Genomic DNA, 16,568 nt, shown 5'->3' on the forward strand with positions numbered 1-16,568 from the left:
GCTGCGCACAAGACCCCAGGGGACACCTGGAGCACAGTTTCTGTGTCTGTAGAACCAATCATCAGGCTGGTGATGGGAGAACTCAGGGCTTTTGAAGCTGGTTCTACTCTGAAAAGTAAGCCTGGCCTGGTGGCATTTGTTGCTTCTGTTAGACCTGCAAGGCTTTTATGGAGAAAAGATGCACCGCATCCTACGGCAGCAAGGGGGGAACTGCTCATGGAGCCCTGCCCACAGTGGTGTGAGTGAGACTGGCATGTCCCCAGAAACCACCAGCAACAGGGTTCAGTGGGGAGAAGGCAGTGAAAGGTGGTGATAAAACCATGTAGCAGAGATACTGACACCTGCTCGTAAAAATACTATATGCCGTGTTATGCTTCTAAACCCAGATTTTCACCTCATTTTGGGGTAGAGCTTCCTGTCAAGTGGAAATGAATCCCTAGGTTGGAGAACTCGTCAGAGGTAAGCAAGGCAGGCAAGATTAATTTTGGCAAAGAATCTAAGAGATGGAGCAGGAGAGAGGGCGTTGGGTAGACAACAGCAGGGAGTTTCACACCAGTTCTCACCAGGGAAGCAGGAAGGAAGTGGAAAGTGGCAGGAGACAAAGGACAGCCTGGAGGTTAGAGAAGAGATAAATAGGGACTGTGAGAAATAACACAAGCAAAAAGGCTAATGATGGATTTATGTAAGGCAGGAAGGCTAGAATGGGGAGCAAAGCTGTGGCTTAACTTTGTCAAAGGCGACATGAGGGCCAGAATTTTCCAAACGCTGCCCAGGGGAGAGTAGGGGGAGGGGGGACTGGATTGTGGCTCTGTGTGGATTTCTGCCCACCTCGTGCATTGCTGCATTACACATTTAGTTCTTCAACAAACTTACACTTTAATGCAGCAATTGGCCACAACTCCTTAGCAGTGCCTCCACATGCTGGCCCGCAGGCAGGCAGAGAGCAGAAATCCAGGGTCGCTGTAGTGATAAGGTACCCAGTGTGGGCTTTTGTATAAGAATACTTTGAAGCTGAGTGATACATCAGCACTTCTTTTAAGGAAATTGCCAAATGCCTTAATTACAACACTACCCCTCGCTGCTGGCATCGCGGCTGCCCCGGTGTGTTAATAGGCACCGAACACACTTTGACCACTTAGTCTTGATTTCACGTCTGCATCTATAAAAGTACTCATTCGGAATGTCGTCCCCTCTGCTTGCTCTCTGCGAGGGGATGATGCCCTGAGCATCCTTTAGGAATGTTTAAGGACTTTGACTCAGAAATGTGCATTTCCACTTTATTTTGTCTCTAAACTCGAGGCCCAAAAATACCCACGAGTCTTTCCACTCCACTACAGCTGTATGGTGTGTTCTTTCTGTGGTCATAATTACCCAGGGAAAGAGGCTGTAGGGGGCCGTGGAGGTTTGCGGTGGTGCCTCGGTGGAGCCGTCTGCGGCACTCGGGACCGTGCTGGCAGAGGCGGCTGCTGCCAGCTCCGCACCGTGGGGACTGCCTGTGCCCCTGTTCTTTGTGGGGCCACGGGGCCGGGATCCCCCCGGGGCTGAAGCAGCGGCTCCGACCTCGGCGCTCTGATGAGCATCGCTGCCGTCATCCCCGTGGGCTCGTCTGCAGCGCCCGCTACCCGAGGGAAAGGGGCTAGCAATCTCTCTCTGGGTGTAACTCTCTTCTTTGGATGCCGTCAACGCAGTTTGTTGGGGGGCTTTAGGGGTTTCGTTTGTGGCTGGTGTAACGCCCTTGTGCGCCGTGGGGGCCACAGCAGCGCGGGGGCTGCCGCTCCGGGTGGATCCCCTCTCTCGGCCCGGGTGACACACGTGCACAGAAACTCCCGTTCCAGAGGCAATTCCCGCTCCGGAGGCAATCCCCACCCCGCGGGCAGCACGCGTGGGGGTGCGGACCGGCCGCCCCCGCCCCGCGGGCGGCAGGTGGCCCCGACCCCCGCCGGCGCCGCACGTCACTTCCTCGCAAACTTTCTTTCCCCGTAGCGGCTCCCTCCGCCAAAGTTGCCGGCGGCGGCCGCCCGGGCCGGGGAGGGCGTTGGGGGCCGGCCGGGCATGCCCGGCTCCCTGCGCCCGCCGGGGCACGGCCGGGCCGCCGCGGGCCGCCCGCGGCACCGTTAGCGCGGGGCGGCCGAGCCATGGCCCGCGACTGCGCCGCCCGCAGCCTGGACGGCATCGACCTGGCGGCGCTGCGGGTAAGGACGGGGACGGGGGGGCTGCCCCGCGGCGGGAGCTGAGACCCCCTGGGTGACACCCCGACCCCGCTCCTCGCCTCTGCAGGGCTGTGCGAGGGCTTCACGCCGGGGTTTTGCCCCTTTTGTCGGAGGGGGTTTCGCTGGGAGAGGCGCTGGCGCCGGTGCGGCGTGCGGTGGCCGCGGGACGGGCGCGGTGGCGGCGGGGACAGCGCGGAGGTGCCGCCCGTGCCCGCGCCGATGCCCGAGCGGCGGCCGAGGGTCGTGGGCTTCCCGTGGGGAGCAGCCCCGGAGCTCCCCCGGTGCCGGAGCCCGCGGGCTCCGGAGGTCGCGCTCCCTCCTGGAGCGACCGTCCCGCTGGAGCGCTGCGCTGCCCGGCCGGGAGCGCTTCACCGGAGGGGTGCGTTCCCCGGCCAGGGTAATAAATAATGCCTGCTGACATTCCTAAAGGTGTTGAGAATGCTGTGGAGAGAAAACAGTTGAGGATTTAGGATCTTCTGGAAGGAAATGTGTGCCTGGGGGGGTTGGCTTTTTTTTTTTTTTTTTTTTTTTTTTTTTTTTTTTTTTTTTTTTTTTTTTTTTTTTTTTTTTTTTTTTTTTTTTTTTGAGGTTTGGGGTTTTTTGTTTTTGTTCTCCCAAAGCTAAAAAAGTCAGCATTCACCTAAGTTTGCTATGAGTTTTTATGGTTATCCTCTTGTTTCTTGGGTTTTTGAATGTAATCCAAACTTTGACCACGTTAAAAGCCGTGCTGTCAGTGTTTCATATCTACAAACAGGGCTGGGTATGATGCCCCCGAGTTCCACTTCATTTTTTTTATGTAGAAGCTGACCATCTGGCAACCCATCCAACCCAGGCAGGAGTGCTCTCGGCAGAAGAAGAGGGAAGAGTTCAATTGTGGCAAAAAGCAGTCATCCCCAGACAGTGAAACCAAAGCAGCTACTTTCTAAAAATATCAAGAAAAAAAAAAAAAGGGGCTGGGAGAAGCCTTTGCAATAATCACATGGCAAGGAGGGTGTTCCAGACCAGAGGCAAAAAGAGGAAAGGCATCAGGGACAGTAAAGTTTGTGAGGATGGCAAAAGGCTTCTGGCTATGCAAGCAGAAGTTTAACCTGGTTCTGCTCAGGGGCGTAAAGCAAAGCAATGGAAGTTCTTTAGAGCTTTAGCAGATGAATTTCATCTCCTTAAATAAGCAAGAAAATCATGTAAATTTGAAAAAAAGAGTAATGCTGCAAGGCAGACAGCAGCCTCTGTGTCAAAACCATCTGATTCAAAACCTCTGAAGGCTGAGAGCATTGCAGGTTTCGACCTCAACGGGGAAGGGACAAGTGACTCCTTTTGGAAGAAACTTTTTAAGCACTCAGCAGCCTTAGTTTGGCGTTTGTGCTTGGTGGGAAATGAGAGGCAGGTGATGCTAAGCTGTGGAAATTATTTAAATACAGGTGCCTTGCTTTTCCCTTCTCTGAGGTGTTCCTGGGCCCAGTGGGAGCTGCCTGGTGCTGTTGTGTCCTCACCAGCTGTGGGGAGGTATGACTGGGGTTGGAGTCATTTTCAAACTGCACGAGCTGGCCTTGCTCCCCTACAAATGGGTGCTTGTCAGGGCTTTCCCTTTTCCTGGAAAGAATTGGGGGCTGTAGTTTCCTGATGTTGCTGGAGCGTCTTGCTGGGTTGTTTCTGCCCTGGGTTCACCAGGGCACTCAGATGGCTAAAAAGCCCCTGAGCTCTGCATTACATGCTGAGGTGCAGAGGTCCTGGAGAAGAACTCGTGCTTCAAAGTCCTGTATCTTCTTTCACTGCAGAGATGTGAAAAGTGCAATTTGATCGAGCTCTTGCTGTATGTGTTGCTTTTTGTTCTGCCGTGGGGAGGAGATGGATGTGGCCTGGGTGCCTCTGGGTCAGCAGTCTTGCTATTGCCTCCTGAGTGCTCTGCAGATGACTTGCAGGAAAGCAAGGCGGCCACCATATGGTACAATGTATTACGGTAATTAACCTTAAAGTGATGAATGTTCAGGCCAGGATTTTGGCATCTGCCAAAGGGAACCTCGCAATTTGGCAGGTGCTGGCTGGTGAAGGGTAAGCTGGACCATGGGGCATAAATGGTAGCTGAGAGGAAGCACTACATCAAAGATGATACCTAACTCCCAGATAATTAAGAAGTTGGCCCATTGTGAAAAATGCCAGCAAACGAGGCAGTGCTGGTATCCAAGCAAACAAGGGCAATCCAAGGACCAAAGTCAGAGCCCATATTAATATCCTTTATGACTCTTAACAAGGCTCGGTTCACTGTGGTGTCCTGATTAAAACAAGAGAGATGGCCAAGTATTTTGGCTGCACTCTGAGCTGAGGAGGCTTGAGATCTTAATACTCAATTGGCTAGCAAGGGCATGGTAGGATTTTCACTGTATTAAAGTTGATGCTAATATTTATTTAGATAATTGTTTAGGGTTTTCCTAGATTGTCAGCAACCATTAGAATTGAAGTATTAGGATGCTAAATCAGAATGAAATTGATTTGAAGGGGAAAGAGAAGCTGATTTTGAGGCACCTTAAATTACCATATTTGCATAATAAATAAGCTTAGAGAAGAAGAGTGAGGACAGAGCATGTGTTTAAGGGACTCAAGAATTGAAAATTCAGCTTAAGTTCTTCTGGGTTTCTCTGCACTGTGAGCACTTCTTAATTCAGCAGTGCTGCTTTTTGCAGGAAAGGTGGGGAAATGGGGTGCTGCTTGTGCTTCCCACAGAGTACAGTAGATATTGTGCATGGAAGGCCTTGTCTGGTAGCGTTCCTCAAAAAGCTGCTGTGAGTTTTGCTGCGTGGACCACATGCAGCCCACAGCACAGTTCTGTGGTGAGGTTGCACGTGAAGCAGAGGTGTGTACCACCCACCCGTTGCTTTACACGTAGCAATGGACTATTTGCTGGCTTTTGATCCAATGAAGCAAAGTGTGTGGCTCATTTATATCCAAACTAGTGAAAAAGAAAAGTGAAGAAATGAGAAGAAAGCAAAGCACTTCACAGAGATCCCAGTGTCGTAGGCATTCTTATGCCTATGCTAATCTCTGTATGCATTGATTTTGTTTATTGTGAGGGCTTTTGGAATTGGGGGTTAAGTCTAGAAGGCCATGCCTTACTAACTCGTTGTAAAAGTAAGAGACAGAACAGATCTTGATCTGGTTTATGCATTGGTTTTTAAAAAAGTCTTGTGAGGTTGACAGTCCTGGAAGTATAAGATTAAAACTCATTTAACTTAAAGACAAAACCAAGTGAACTCACTAATGCTTTCAGCTGTGGAAGTCTGGGCTGTGTTGCACTGAAAGCTACTGCCATTTATAACGACAGTTGTGCCAGTAAAGGCAGAATCTGCCCAGAAAAAAAAGCCTGTATGTTTCCACTGGGATTTTGTTGAGGTAAACATTTCCCTATCAGATATGACGGAAGTATTACTTATATTAAAAGATGGACGTATAAGTGGAGTAGAGAACTAGCTGGATACCTTTAAAAAAGGGTTTTTTGCAACCAGGGTCACTGAAATTGTACTTCTGAGATTGTTTTTCTGTATCGCATTCCTCAGCAGTAGCAATAAGCATCAACTGACATGACAGATTGCTGAAACAGATGTGGTAAAACTGACACATGGAGTTAATAATATTTTCTATAAATCTCTCAATGATACCATAGCAAGAAATGAGTGGACTGATAAATGGCTTATCCAGAAACGAAGAAACTGGTCTCTTGAGTTCTTAATGGTTTTATATAAATCTCTGAGTTTTAACTGAAGCACCAGATTTTTTTAATGTGCTCAGTCGTACAGGAATGAACATTGCCCGTGCCTTGCAACAAGATGGGCTGCAGCATCTCAGTGCTGGAGGAGGACATCTGCTGCAGGGGTTGGATTTAGAGCAACTGCTGCTGTACTGGGAGGGTGGAAATTGGTTCACATGTAATGGTACACTTATCACTTGACTTCGTGAATCTTTTATGTAAATTAATAGCAGTCCAGTTTGGGTTCAAAGCCAAGAGTTCAATACATGAATCAAATTTACTTTATTATGTTTGCAGAACAGGACGGTTGAGCGTTCTTAGCCTGCCTGTAGTGTTATGGTTGCCTGGGATGGTGCATTTCCCTTCTGTAAGATAACAGGGCTCAGATGCTTTATATAGTAATTTTTTCAATTCTGTCATTTAGCTTTTTTCCTTTGTTACATTGCTGGTGCCAAGTGTTTCATGGCAGAGGACAGCAGCTTAGCCTCCAGGCTAGCTCAGTGTGGGAAGGCTTAGGAAGCCTGGAGGTTTTTCCTTATTCTACTACTAAACTGAGTCAGCAGTTGAATTCTTGTGGTTTTCACACACCTTCATTTATTTGTTGTATCTGCTGTATTGCCACGCAAATCTTCGCTGAGTTATTTTGTGTATATATATTTTTGTGTTGGTCAAACTTGTCTCTACATAAGTTTGACCAACTTGACTGAAAACTTTAATATTAATGCACTTCTTATACTGTGGTTTGGCAATTTCCCCTTTAGTGTGTAATGCAGATCATTAGGGGATGTGCCACAGACATTTCATTTTGATTGTGTACAGTTTCTCTCCCTTATGAAGTGGTTGCTTTAATGCAAATAATGTTGTTTCTTCTGCTTTTTGCAGGACCCTGCGGGAATATTTGAACTGGTGCAGGTTGTTGGAAATGGAACATATGGACAAGTCTATAAGGTTTGGATGCATCTTTAATTTATGATGCAGTTCTTTATAAAACTGTATTTCCTAAAGCAGAAATGAGCACCATTTAAGAAGATGGACAATACTGTTCCAGTAATAGCCTGGTTTATCTTGCTGTCTTTTCTGTGTAATGCAAAGTGTGGTCACATGTGAGACTCTGTGCCCCTTCCTTCTGTCCTGTTTGCACGTCTCTCTGCTGCTACAGGTCACATAAGTGTGTAGGCTTTTGCACTGACCTCCCTCTGTCCTGTGTTTTTTTTCTGTCCTGCAGTTATTTTCTGATTTTCAAAATCATTAAATAGGTGTCTGGCACAAATTCACATCAGTGATGGCTAAATTTGGCCTGGATTGAGTGGAGCTCAAGACTCAAACAGCAGTGCTCTTCAAGACAGAGGTGTCAGTTAACCCTGCCCTGCAGGCAGGTGATGGTGTCTTTGATTTCCATCATTACCTTTGTCGTTGGGATATCAAAGCAGAACCATCAGTCAAGAGACTACAGCAATTAACGTTGTTTGCCATAACACAGTGCTGTGTACGCTGTGCAGGGCACACCTTTCTTTATTTATAGGAACTAGCCTAGAAAAGCGTGTGAAGCCTTCCCTGAAAAGGCAAAATAGATGTGATTAAATAGGGAACTGAGTCTGTGTTGTTCCCATTTGGAGAATGAAGACAGAGGAAGGAAAAGCCTGTGCTGCTGAACCCTTGGAGGTACATCAGGAGAGTGGTGGCACTGGAGTCAGTTGCCTGGTCTTGCTTCTCCCTCAGGTCCCACTGCTGAGTCCAGGTGTTGGTGCAGGCTCTCTGTGCATTGATCCCTGCTGCAGGAGGATTGCAGAAGGGGCCCTGGTGTAGCAGGACTGTTCTTTCTCCAGTGCCTGTGCACTGAGTACATGCTATGTTTTGGTGTCCATCCTCTGGTGACAGATCTGCTGTAATTACATTTTGCTTTCCCTTCCAAGCTATGGATACCCTTTCAAAGGTTCTGGAAAATATTTTACAGGAACGGTTCAGGGAAGTTTCTCTTTTCCCATACTAACTTTTTTTGTGTGTCAGAAGCAGGATCTTTCTCAGTGACTTTTTGCAGTGGCTGTCTTTGTTGTTTCTGAGGTTGTCATTCAGATACTGAATTTACTAAATTAAAAATAGAAACTCAGGGGTTCACATGGACAGATTAGAAGCAAGGAGACATTCAGGGGTGCTGCTGTCAGTGTAATCACGATTTTTTATCTGTAAAAAGATCCCAAAACTCTAAGTTCTGTGAAATAGTTACCTTTCTTTTTGTATCTGGATTTATTTTATATTGGGAAGAAAAATTTCAGTCCAGTCATTTTGTAAGGATGTTGAGAGTGAATCAGCTGCTTAATCATAGCAGAAACAGGAAGGAGCAGCATAGTTTGCTTCTCTGCTGCAGAAGAAAATGTTTTGATTGTTGTGTAGCTCACTAGAATGTTGCCAAAATGTGTAAGAATTATTGACAATGACAATTCAAAATTGTACCCAAAGGCTGCTCTCCACTGAGCATGCAAGAGACTGACAGCTCTGGGAAACAAGTGATTTGAGTTTTGGCTCATTCTGCACTTGGACTGGCTGGAACATCTAAGCGAGGCACTGAGAGAAAGGGTCTTACAAGGCTGGGGGCTCTGAGGGGAAGCTTTGTGCACATGCATCATGCACTGGTGGTGTGGTGGACTGTGTAGCCCTGGCTCCATGCAAGCACACCCATAACTAAGGCTTTGTTCACAGAAATACATGTGATCACTGAATGTGGGGTGTTCTGTCGAGGCTTGCTGAGGGGATGGAGCTGCTCTTTGCAGGAGGATGGCAGTGAGCTGTGCTGTTGAAGAAGACAGATGATGACAGCTGAGCTGAACAGATACAAAATGCACACTCCACACTGTTGGCAGTCTCTGTTATGAACAGTTTTCCCGCAGTCCAAAGCTCCAGTGTGTTTGGAAATCCTCCTGCAGAAGATGCTGAGTTGAATGTGCTCAGGTGGTATCTTGCTTTGTGGTATCTCCCTAGTGCTGGCCTTGCAACCAGAGCAAATGTCTGTTTCCTCTGAAGGAGAGCAGCTGCAATGGAACAACTGCTTCTGCAATGGCCATGAGAAGTTGGGCTGTGATGTTCACTTTTCTTTTTCACTTCTGTGTAGTATGTCTTCTGATCTGTGTAGTAGATCTGATGGAGTGAAGGGGTGGAATTCTGGAATAATTTTGTAATTTGTCTAGTATAGGCTTGTGATCATAAATATATTAAGTTATAAAGTAATCTCTGTTATCCACATACCGTACTCATATCATTAGAGCAAGATTTTTTTCTTTCTCTGGAGGTGTCAGAGTCTTCCATGTGTTCAGACACTACACATAGGAGTTTGTGCATAATCAAAGAAAAGCTTATTTCAGGCTAAATAAACTATATCCAGAATTACTAAATTACTTCATTGGCTGTGAAGATGATTCATATTTTAATATATGCAGCTCTATAAAAGTGAAAATAAAATGTTGAGGATTCATCATTAGATTTGGAAAACAATGTTTAGTAGTTTTATTGAAGGACAGTATTATTCATACTGAATTATTCCAGACCAGTTCCAGTTCAGTGTCTTTTAAAATTAAATGGAAGAGGTATAAATTGTACACATGATAATGTTAGAGCGGTGTAGAAATGTTGTAAAGTTGGAATTTGCATATAATAACTGACTAAAAGCAAGCAGGTTTTTTGACAACTTATGAAGTAGTAGGATGTAAATATGCCAGTACTGGTGACTTCATCCTTTTGGAAAGTATGAATTAGATATTAAAAAAATCAGATGGTACCCAGAAGTCAGGAGACTTAAGCTTAGTTACCTCTTGAAATGACAGATCTAACCATCATCTAGTGATGGTTTCCAGGTGCTGAAATCTGAAGAACAGCACTATGTAAGAGGCAATTCAGAATAATGCCATGGAAGGTGGTGGCAGAGTCGTCCCTGAAGGCAGGTGGAAATAGCGCGTTTGCTGGTGGTTGTAGAAGTTTGAGTATTGTCTCTTTCATGCCTTTGTTCCCTAAACCTTGAAGAGCTAAAGATTGTGTCCAGTCTCTGTACCCCCTCCACTGAGTGCAGATGGGAAGGAGAAGTTTCTGAATATCCCCTGCACTACTTTTCGCAAGGGCTGTGCATCCTCCCAGAAACCCACAAGGCCAGGGACCACAAAGATTGCGTGGGGGATGTGGGATTGCTCACCAAAGTATGAGGGTCAGCATTTCTGAGGGTTTTTTAGAGCTGCTGATCATTAAGAACCTTAATGTTTCACATTGCAGAACTGTTGGTGTCATCTGGGAGGAAGTGGGATGGCTGAAGGTGTCACCCACAAGATCATGGAATCTGCTTCCTCCCTGCGCTGAAAGTGCAGTGCCTTGGAACTCTGTCTCACAGACTGCCTGGGGAACCTTGAAATGGGTGTTGTTTGGGATGGCAGTAAAACTGCAGAAAATTATCTAGGAGATTCATAAACACCATCTTTTTTTATCTCCTAGTAGTTGCTACTATTGTGACATGGTGTGGTGTTAAAGCTGGAACCTTAGAAAGCATCGTGAAGCCAACGCCCCTGGCTGTGTGGGCTGCTCTTAGTGTGCTTGTGGGGGTATCTTGTAACGTAGGTGTGGCTGTTGAGACCTCACTCTGTTGTGGTTTGAGTAATTCTTTGCCTGCTCCCATTACCTCCAGAAGTTTAACCATATGGATGCCTTGTTTTCTTCCCTTGGTTGGGCTCTGTGGCTCTGAAGTGCTGGATGGTGAATGTGCATCACCCTTGATGTAGAACAGTTGTATTTTGGTCTGTGCTTGTGCATTTAGCAATAACTGAACTGTAAGTTTGAGGGGAAGTGAAATTTTTTTTTTTCAAGGACTTCAGCTGTTAGTTTCATATTCTTTGATGAGAGGTATGTCTTCTGTAGGAGCCTGTTAATGCATTTTCTATCTTCCAGTTTCCAGTGCAGGGTCACCTTTCTATTTTTTTTTTAAACGGGGAAAGAGAGACATGGGGCCGGTTGAAGTGGTTGCCGTTTTTTGAAGTGTTTGGGTCACAAAATTTCTCTTGAGCTCTGGAAGACGCTGTGAGACTCTGACTTTCTATCTGCTTTATTTTTTTTTCTGTTATCAAGATAAAGAGGAATTACTCCTAATCCTGCTCATTCAGCCATGCTCTGAGACTCCTCTTCCTTCTAAAAAAGTTTTCATGGGCCAGATGAGGTCAGCAACAGCATCTGTGCAATCTGCTTGTTTTCTGAGTTCAAGAGGCACCTGACTGTGGTTTTTGTCTTCCTTTGTTTTAATGACGTGGATTAGCCCTCTCCTGGGCTCAGCATTTTTGAGTGGCGTAGGGAAGGAGAGATCAGTGTCTCTGGATAGTTCCAGGGGCTGATGTTTTTTTTTTTTGGCATATGATCTTGCAGGCTGACAATGAACCCTGACAGATTTGCAGCTGCTGTGTGTTCAAAATGGTTGTATTTTTAAGGGAGTCTGAGGGCACAGAGAACTTGAGAGAGGTGCTCTGGTTTGGGACCGTGAGAGTCTAAGGGGAAGACGTGGTTTCCCAGTAATGCAACTGATGAAGAATCAGTGCCGTTGCTGAGGCTCAGCAGGGGTGGAAGCAACCCTGCCTTCCTGCAGTGCCTCTGCACAGCTAATATTTTTATTTCTATGCAGTCACATCAGACTTTGTATCTACAAAAAGGAAGCAGGTCTGAGTAAGGAAGTGTGTGAGATTTTGGTTGGGTTTTATTTGAACACAGCTGCTTTTTGGCATTGAATTGTTTTTCAGTTGCTCTCATGAGTTATTGGTTACTTTGCTGTTGATGTACAGTGGCAGGAGTGTAGCGAAGCATAAATGTGACTTTTCAGTTTATCTTAAACAATTTTAAAGTCTGCTAAGCTCTTCATAATTCACTTCATTGAATGACTGGCTGAAATACTTGAGACCAAGTTGGGAGTGGTGAGGGGAAGCAACAGGTTTTTATTAGACTGGGTACTGTGTGGAGAAAATCACTGGACCATGCTAAGTTATGAAGTGTTGTAGTCTGTGAACTTCGTTGAAAACCTTAATTGATGGCAACACCTCAGACAGCAACTGGAAGCATAAATGTAAGAAACTTTACAGTTATGTTCAGTGTAATCCAGATGGTGAATGTATACAGGATGAAAATTTCAAAACTGTCCCTTCTGTGGGTGGGTCAGGAGTAACCACCTTCAGAAGTTTGTGCCTCAGGGTTGAAATGCAGTTTCAGAGTCTTTGAACTGCTACTGAGACGTTAAAAATGTCGCGTAATCTTGGGCTCTTTTGTTATCGTTTGTGGTCAGTTACGATTTTCAAGCAAATCATAGTCTTCAAAGCACTGAGATTTTGATGAGTCAAGTTGGGAAATCAGTTGTATTCGATAGAAATTACAAAATTCTACTTTCTGTTTCACTAGCAGTTGGTAGAAGTGTTTTTCCATCTATCTGTTTTCTTTATTTAGGGTTTTAGTAGCATAGCTGATTATCTTGTCCACATGAAAAACTAGTTAATTACAGTAGGCAGCAGTGTATAAAGACATATTGCCACAGTGTAGAGGATGGAGTCAACAACTTACTGTGCAGATCCTTGGTTCACTAGTCCAAACAAATAATGGAGATTGTCTGCTACTTCTGGCAACAGGGGTCTCTTTCAGGAATAAGTCTGAGCTTATTATGTGCTACTGCCATTGTAATAAAATGATCTGAAATGCTGTGGTGCTTATGAACAGGTTGCCGTGAAAACTGAAGCATGTCTGGCTGTAATACCGTTAATACACTGGAGAGACGTGAGTTGGTGTTTCAGCGCTTAACTTCTTCAGACCTCTGATTTTTAATAACACCCGTGAAGTATGCATGCTGAAATTACTTTTATTGAAATATATATAAAATAAGTAGTATATTGTTTGCATTCAGTCATCAGAGGCAGGAGCATTTTAGTGCTGGGTTTTTTGGGGGTTTGGGGTTGTTTTTTTTTTCTTTGAAATCTTGGCTTCCCTGCTTATTTGCATGGCAGTGCGAAACCATATTCAGCACTGGAATTTAAAATAATGGATCATACATGCGAAAATAATTAGCAAATTGTGAAGTCCTGGTTCTAGTTAGTCAATATTTCAGAGGAACTCAATTAAGACTCTTAAGAGTCAGACTAGTTTATCAAAAATAGAAGAGTAAAGATGTGAGAGAACTTCTCAGCTGTGGAGTGCCTCTATACAATAAAGGCTCTGACTGAACAGAGCAGTGTACAATAATTAAATGTGCCATATCAGCCATTAGAGAGTAGTAAAATCCTTCCAAATAATTTGTTGGCAAGCCTGGCACTTGCAACTCCTCCATGTTTTGGATCTGAAAGTCCATATGGGAGACTACAAAGCATTTTCATCCTAAACCGGTGGCATTTTGAGCTCACATTGCGTAACACTTCAGATTTTGGCACTGGGTCATGCTATTTTGAAGGTAAGGGAACATGCTAAAAATGCACTGGTGATAATGTAAGTATAGCAGGAAATAGTCCAAGCTCTTAATTCCCTGCCCAAGCACTTTGCTGTGCTTTAAGCATCTCAGTAGGGGCATTGATTTCAGTACTCCTGAGTGCTCAGTACCATCCAGAATCATGCCAGTACACATCAGAGTGACCAAAGCTTCATGTGTCTGAGTCTGCAGTATATATATAGCAACCCTGTTCTGAAGGAAGATTTTTGTCTGGTCTCCAGTACCCCTATACTGGCAGGGCTTTGTTACAGGTGTCACTGGAAGATCCAGCAGCAGAAATGTCAGTCCCCAGAGAGGTAAATTCTCCCATTGAGATCTGTGATGGATTGATGTTTTCCGTGGGTTGGATGTCACCCAGCATTTCCAGCATGCCCAGACCAGTGATTGTGCACAGCGGGACTGCTCACTTTAGCTCCTGTTTCACTTCAGAAACTTGAACTCTGAAGTCTCCTGCTGAGGTGTCTGCTGCACTGTGACCATGAGCTCAGGTTTGATTGAACTCTGTCCCTACCTCTAACTCTTTCCCCCTTTCACCTTTCTTTGTTCACCCCAGTACCTGATCAGTCTCTCTGGTGGGTTCTTCTCCTTCAAGCAGAAAGGAGGCTGCTTGAATGCATCTGTAGTTCATTTTGCCCTCAGTTATGTATCTTCACTGCAGAGTTGAGCTTGCATTAACTCCTCTCAGTCAGCCTGGCTGCGTGAGAGCAAGCATGCTATGAAATAGCACTGTAAGAGCAGCTGTTGAGCTGTAGCTGTAGAGTTGTAACTTTTACTCTGGGAGCAGTTAAAAAGCACTACCATGCTCTTGCCAGAAAGGTTTCATGTGTCCTCAGTACTTGAGCTTAGGGCAGTGCTTGGATTAGGACTGGAGCAAGCTGGTGGGAGTAGCCAGCCCTTTGTTGTGTTGCTTTTCTGAAGGAAACAGAAGTAAATAGTATTAAGCATTTGGCTTTGTTTGGTATTTGGATGAAGTTATGAGCCTGGTAACTTGTTGTCCTGCAAACGACGTACTGATTTATGGCTGGGTGAAGGTTGCACAGAAGTCTGCCAAGTCAGGCTGTGAGACTTTTGGCGCTGGGGATGAGTGCTGGAACAAGAGAGATGGTCCTTTGGGCAGTAGGCGCAGATGCAAGTCAGCTCCTTGTCCCATCATAATGAAGTTTCCATTAAGTGGTTTGCAATTCTGTTGCATCCGGTTTCTATTGGATTGCAGTCTATTTGATTGGATTGGATTTCTGTTGGATTCTAATCCATTTTCTATTGTAAAATTCATAAATGTGATAAAATTATGCGTCTCCTGTCTGGTATTCAGCTGTTCTCAGGCTGCTGGCCAGTGGTAATTTTCTTGGCCTGTGCAGACCTGTGAATATGGATATTGGGAATAAAATTCAAGAAGAAACTATTTTTCAACTGTTTGCAGTATACTTTATTATTTTTCAAAGCCCTTGTGTGTTATAAGTCTGCCCTTGTAACTTACTGACTTTGTGGGATTCCCGAAAGGTTTTCAAGATTTGCTTTAGAAGCATCTTTTCAAAGGTCATTTCTTCCCCATCCCCTTCTTCTTCCCTGTGAAAACATGAAGTTTTAGTAACTTCTGACATCTTAAGAAAGTGAGCAATCCAGAAGACACACTTTGTAGCAAACGGTGACCTTTTCAGTGTCCTGCACAAATAATGGTATTATTTCCTGTGTAACAGCTGGCATGTGATCTGTGGCAGTGCCTTTAGGTGCTCCTGGCATGTAAGAAATACACTTCTTCACGAGGGTAGGAGAGGGGTTGATGTGGGCAGCTGTGGCTCAAGAGATCTTGCTACTCTTCGTTCCTCTGCTTCTCATCATTGCTAAAGAACACATGAATTTGCTGGAAATGGAGCTCTCCTTAGGAGTGGAGCCGTGAAAATGGAGGCAGCCCTTGTTTTTGTAAAGCATCTTGGGATTCTGGTTGAGAGGACTGAGTGTGCTTATGGAGGTGATTTGTGAGAATTGGTTAGCAGCCACTTACTGAACAACATGCTGTTTGCAAACAGTTTCACTTGAATCCGAACATGAGTTCAACAGAACCCTTAGTGGGAAAATTTCAAGAAATGAGTTGGCTTTCATTTTCAAACTTTGCTTCAGAAACGTCAAAACATTGCATTTAATTTGCTTCATTTGAACACATGTTTCAATTCAGCAGGATGTTTAATATTTCATAGATTGTCTTTAGTACTACATACTTGGGAAAAAAAAGTATTATCATACTGAACTAATTTGACCTTACCAAAATAAATGTGAATAATAATGTGAATTCTTCTGACTTTCCATTTTGTGAGGAGTGTTTATAACCAAAAGTGAGACCAGTTGGACAATACTGACATTTTCTTGATGTTTACTGATTACTAGAATTTACTAAATTCTATTTTCCGAATGTGCAATTGCTGCATCTGATATCAGCTTTTTTAATGCAATTTTTTCTTGTATCTCTACTGTTAAAAGTGTAAACATTTAGAGGAAAAGGGCATAACAGAAATGTGTGATGGCCTTCTGAAAAGAAAATTCCTCAAGTTCAGTAAAATATAGATATATTTCTTCTTTATTATGCTGAATTTTAGCATAGTATTTAAAATAGTATTTAAAAGTAACAAAAGAGGAACTAGTTTACTGATTATTTCTGCTGTAGTAGATTTGTCTGCTTTTGTTCTACTCGTGACTTTAAACCTGTGAACAATTATACTAAAATATGCAACAAAACCAACATAAAATAAATATGCATATGACTTAGGTAATGGATTCTGAAATGTATTATTTATACAGATTGTTCGTGATGTTGTCTTTTTATATGGAAAAAGGAAAGAGCTAGCAAAAAATGGTTTTCCTTTAATATTTGCTTTTTGCAGTCTAGCATGAAATATTTATCGTAACAGGCTTCTTGCAAACATTCTGGCCCCAGAAGCCAAATCATATCAGTAGATATCTGATTGCCTTTTATTAGTAAAAGTTAGGTATTGTGGACCAGCATAACCCTTCTGCTTTGAAAATCAGATTACTGTGGTGGAATCTTCCAGTTTTCCTGGGTGTGCATTTTGACCTGCAGAAGAGGACAGGCGGTGCCAGTACATGATTGGGTGCACCAGACCATTCCTCCTGTGGGATCCCTTTTGGA

The 16,568-nt window shown here is 44.5% G+C and overlaps 1 protein-coding gene across 2 annotated transcripts in view; it reads left to right on the top strand.

Moving 5' to 3' along the window:
* The first annotated feature begins 2,121 nt into the window (after positions 1-2,121).
* Positions 2,122-16,568, top strand: part of NRK (Nik related kinase) — a 91,054-nt gene continuing 76,607 nt past the window's right edge. For both annotated transcript variants that reach the window (XM_027898911.1, XM_027898920.1), the window contains exons 1-2: positions 2,122-2,192; positions 6,832-6,897. In XM_027898911.1, coding sequence (XP_027754712.1) covers positions 2,136-2,192; positions 6,832-6,897 — 123 coding nt within the window. In that variant the 5' untranslated portion in view covers positions 2,122-2,135. The remainder of the gene's footprint in view (positions 2,193-6,831; positions 6,898-16,568) is intronic.

Source organism: Empidonax traillii, unplaced genomic scaffold (assembly GCF_003031625.1).
Source record: "Empidonax traillii isolate 1590-97213 ecotype Southwest subspecies unplaced genomic scaffold, ASM303162v1 scaffold20:size5563877, whole genome shotgun sequence".
NCBI classification, from domain to species: domain Eukaryota; kingdom Metazoa; phylum Chordata; class Aves; order Passeriformes; family Tyrannidae; genus Empidonax; species Empidonax traillii.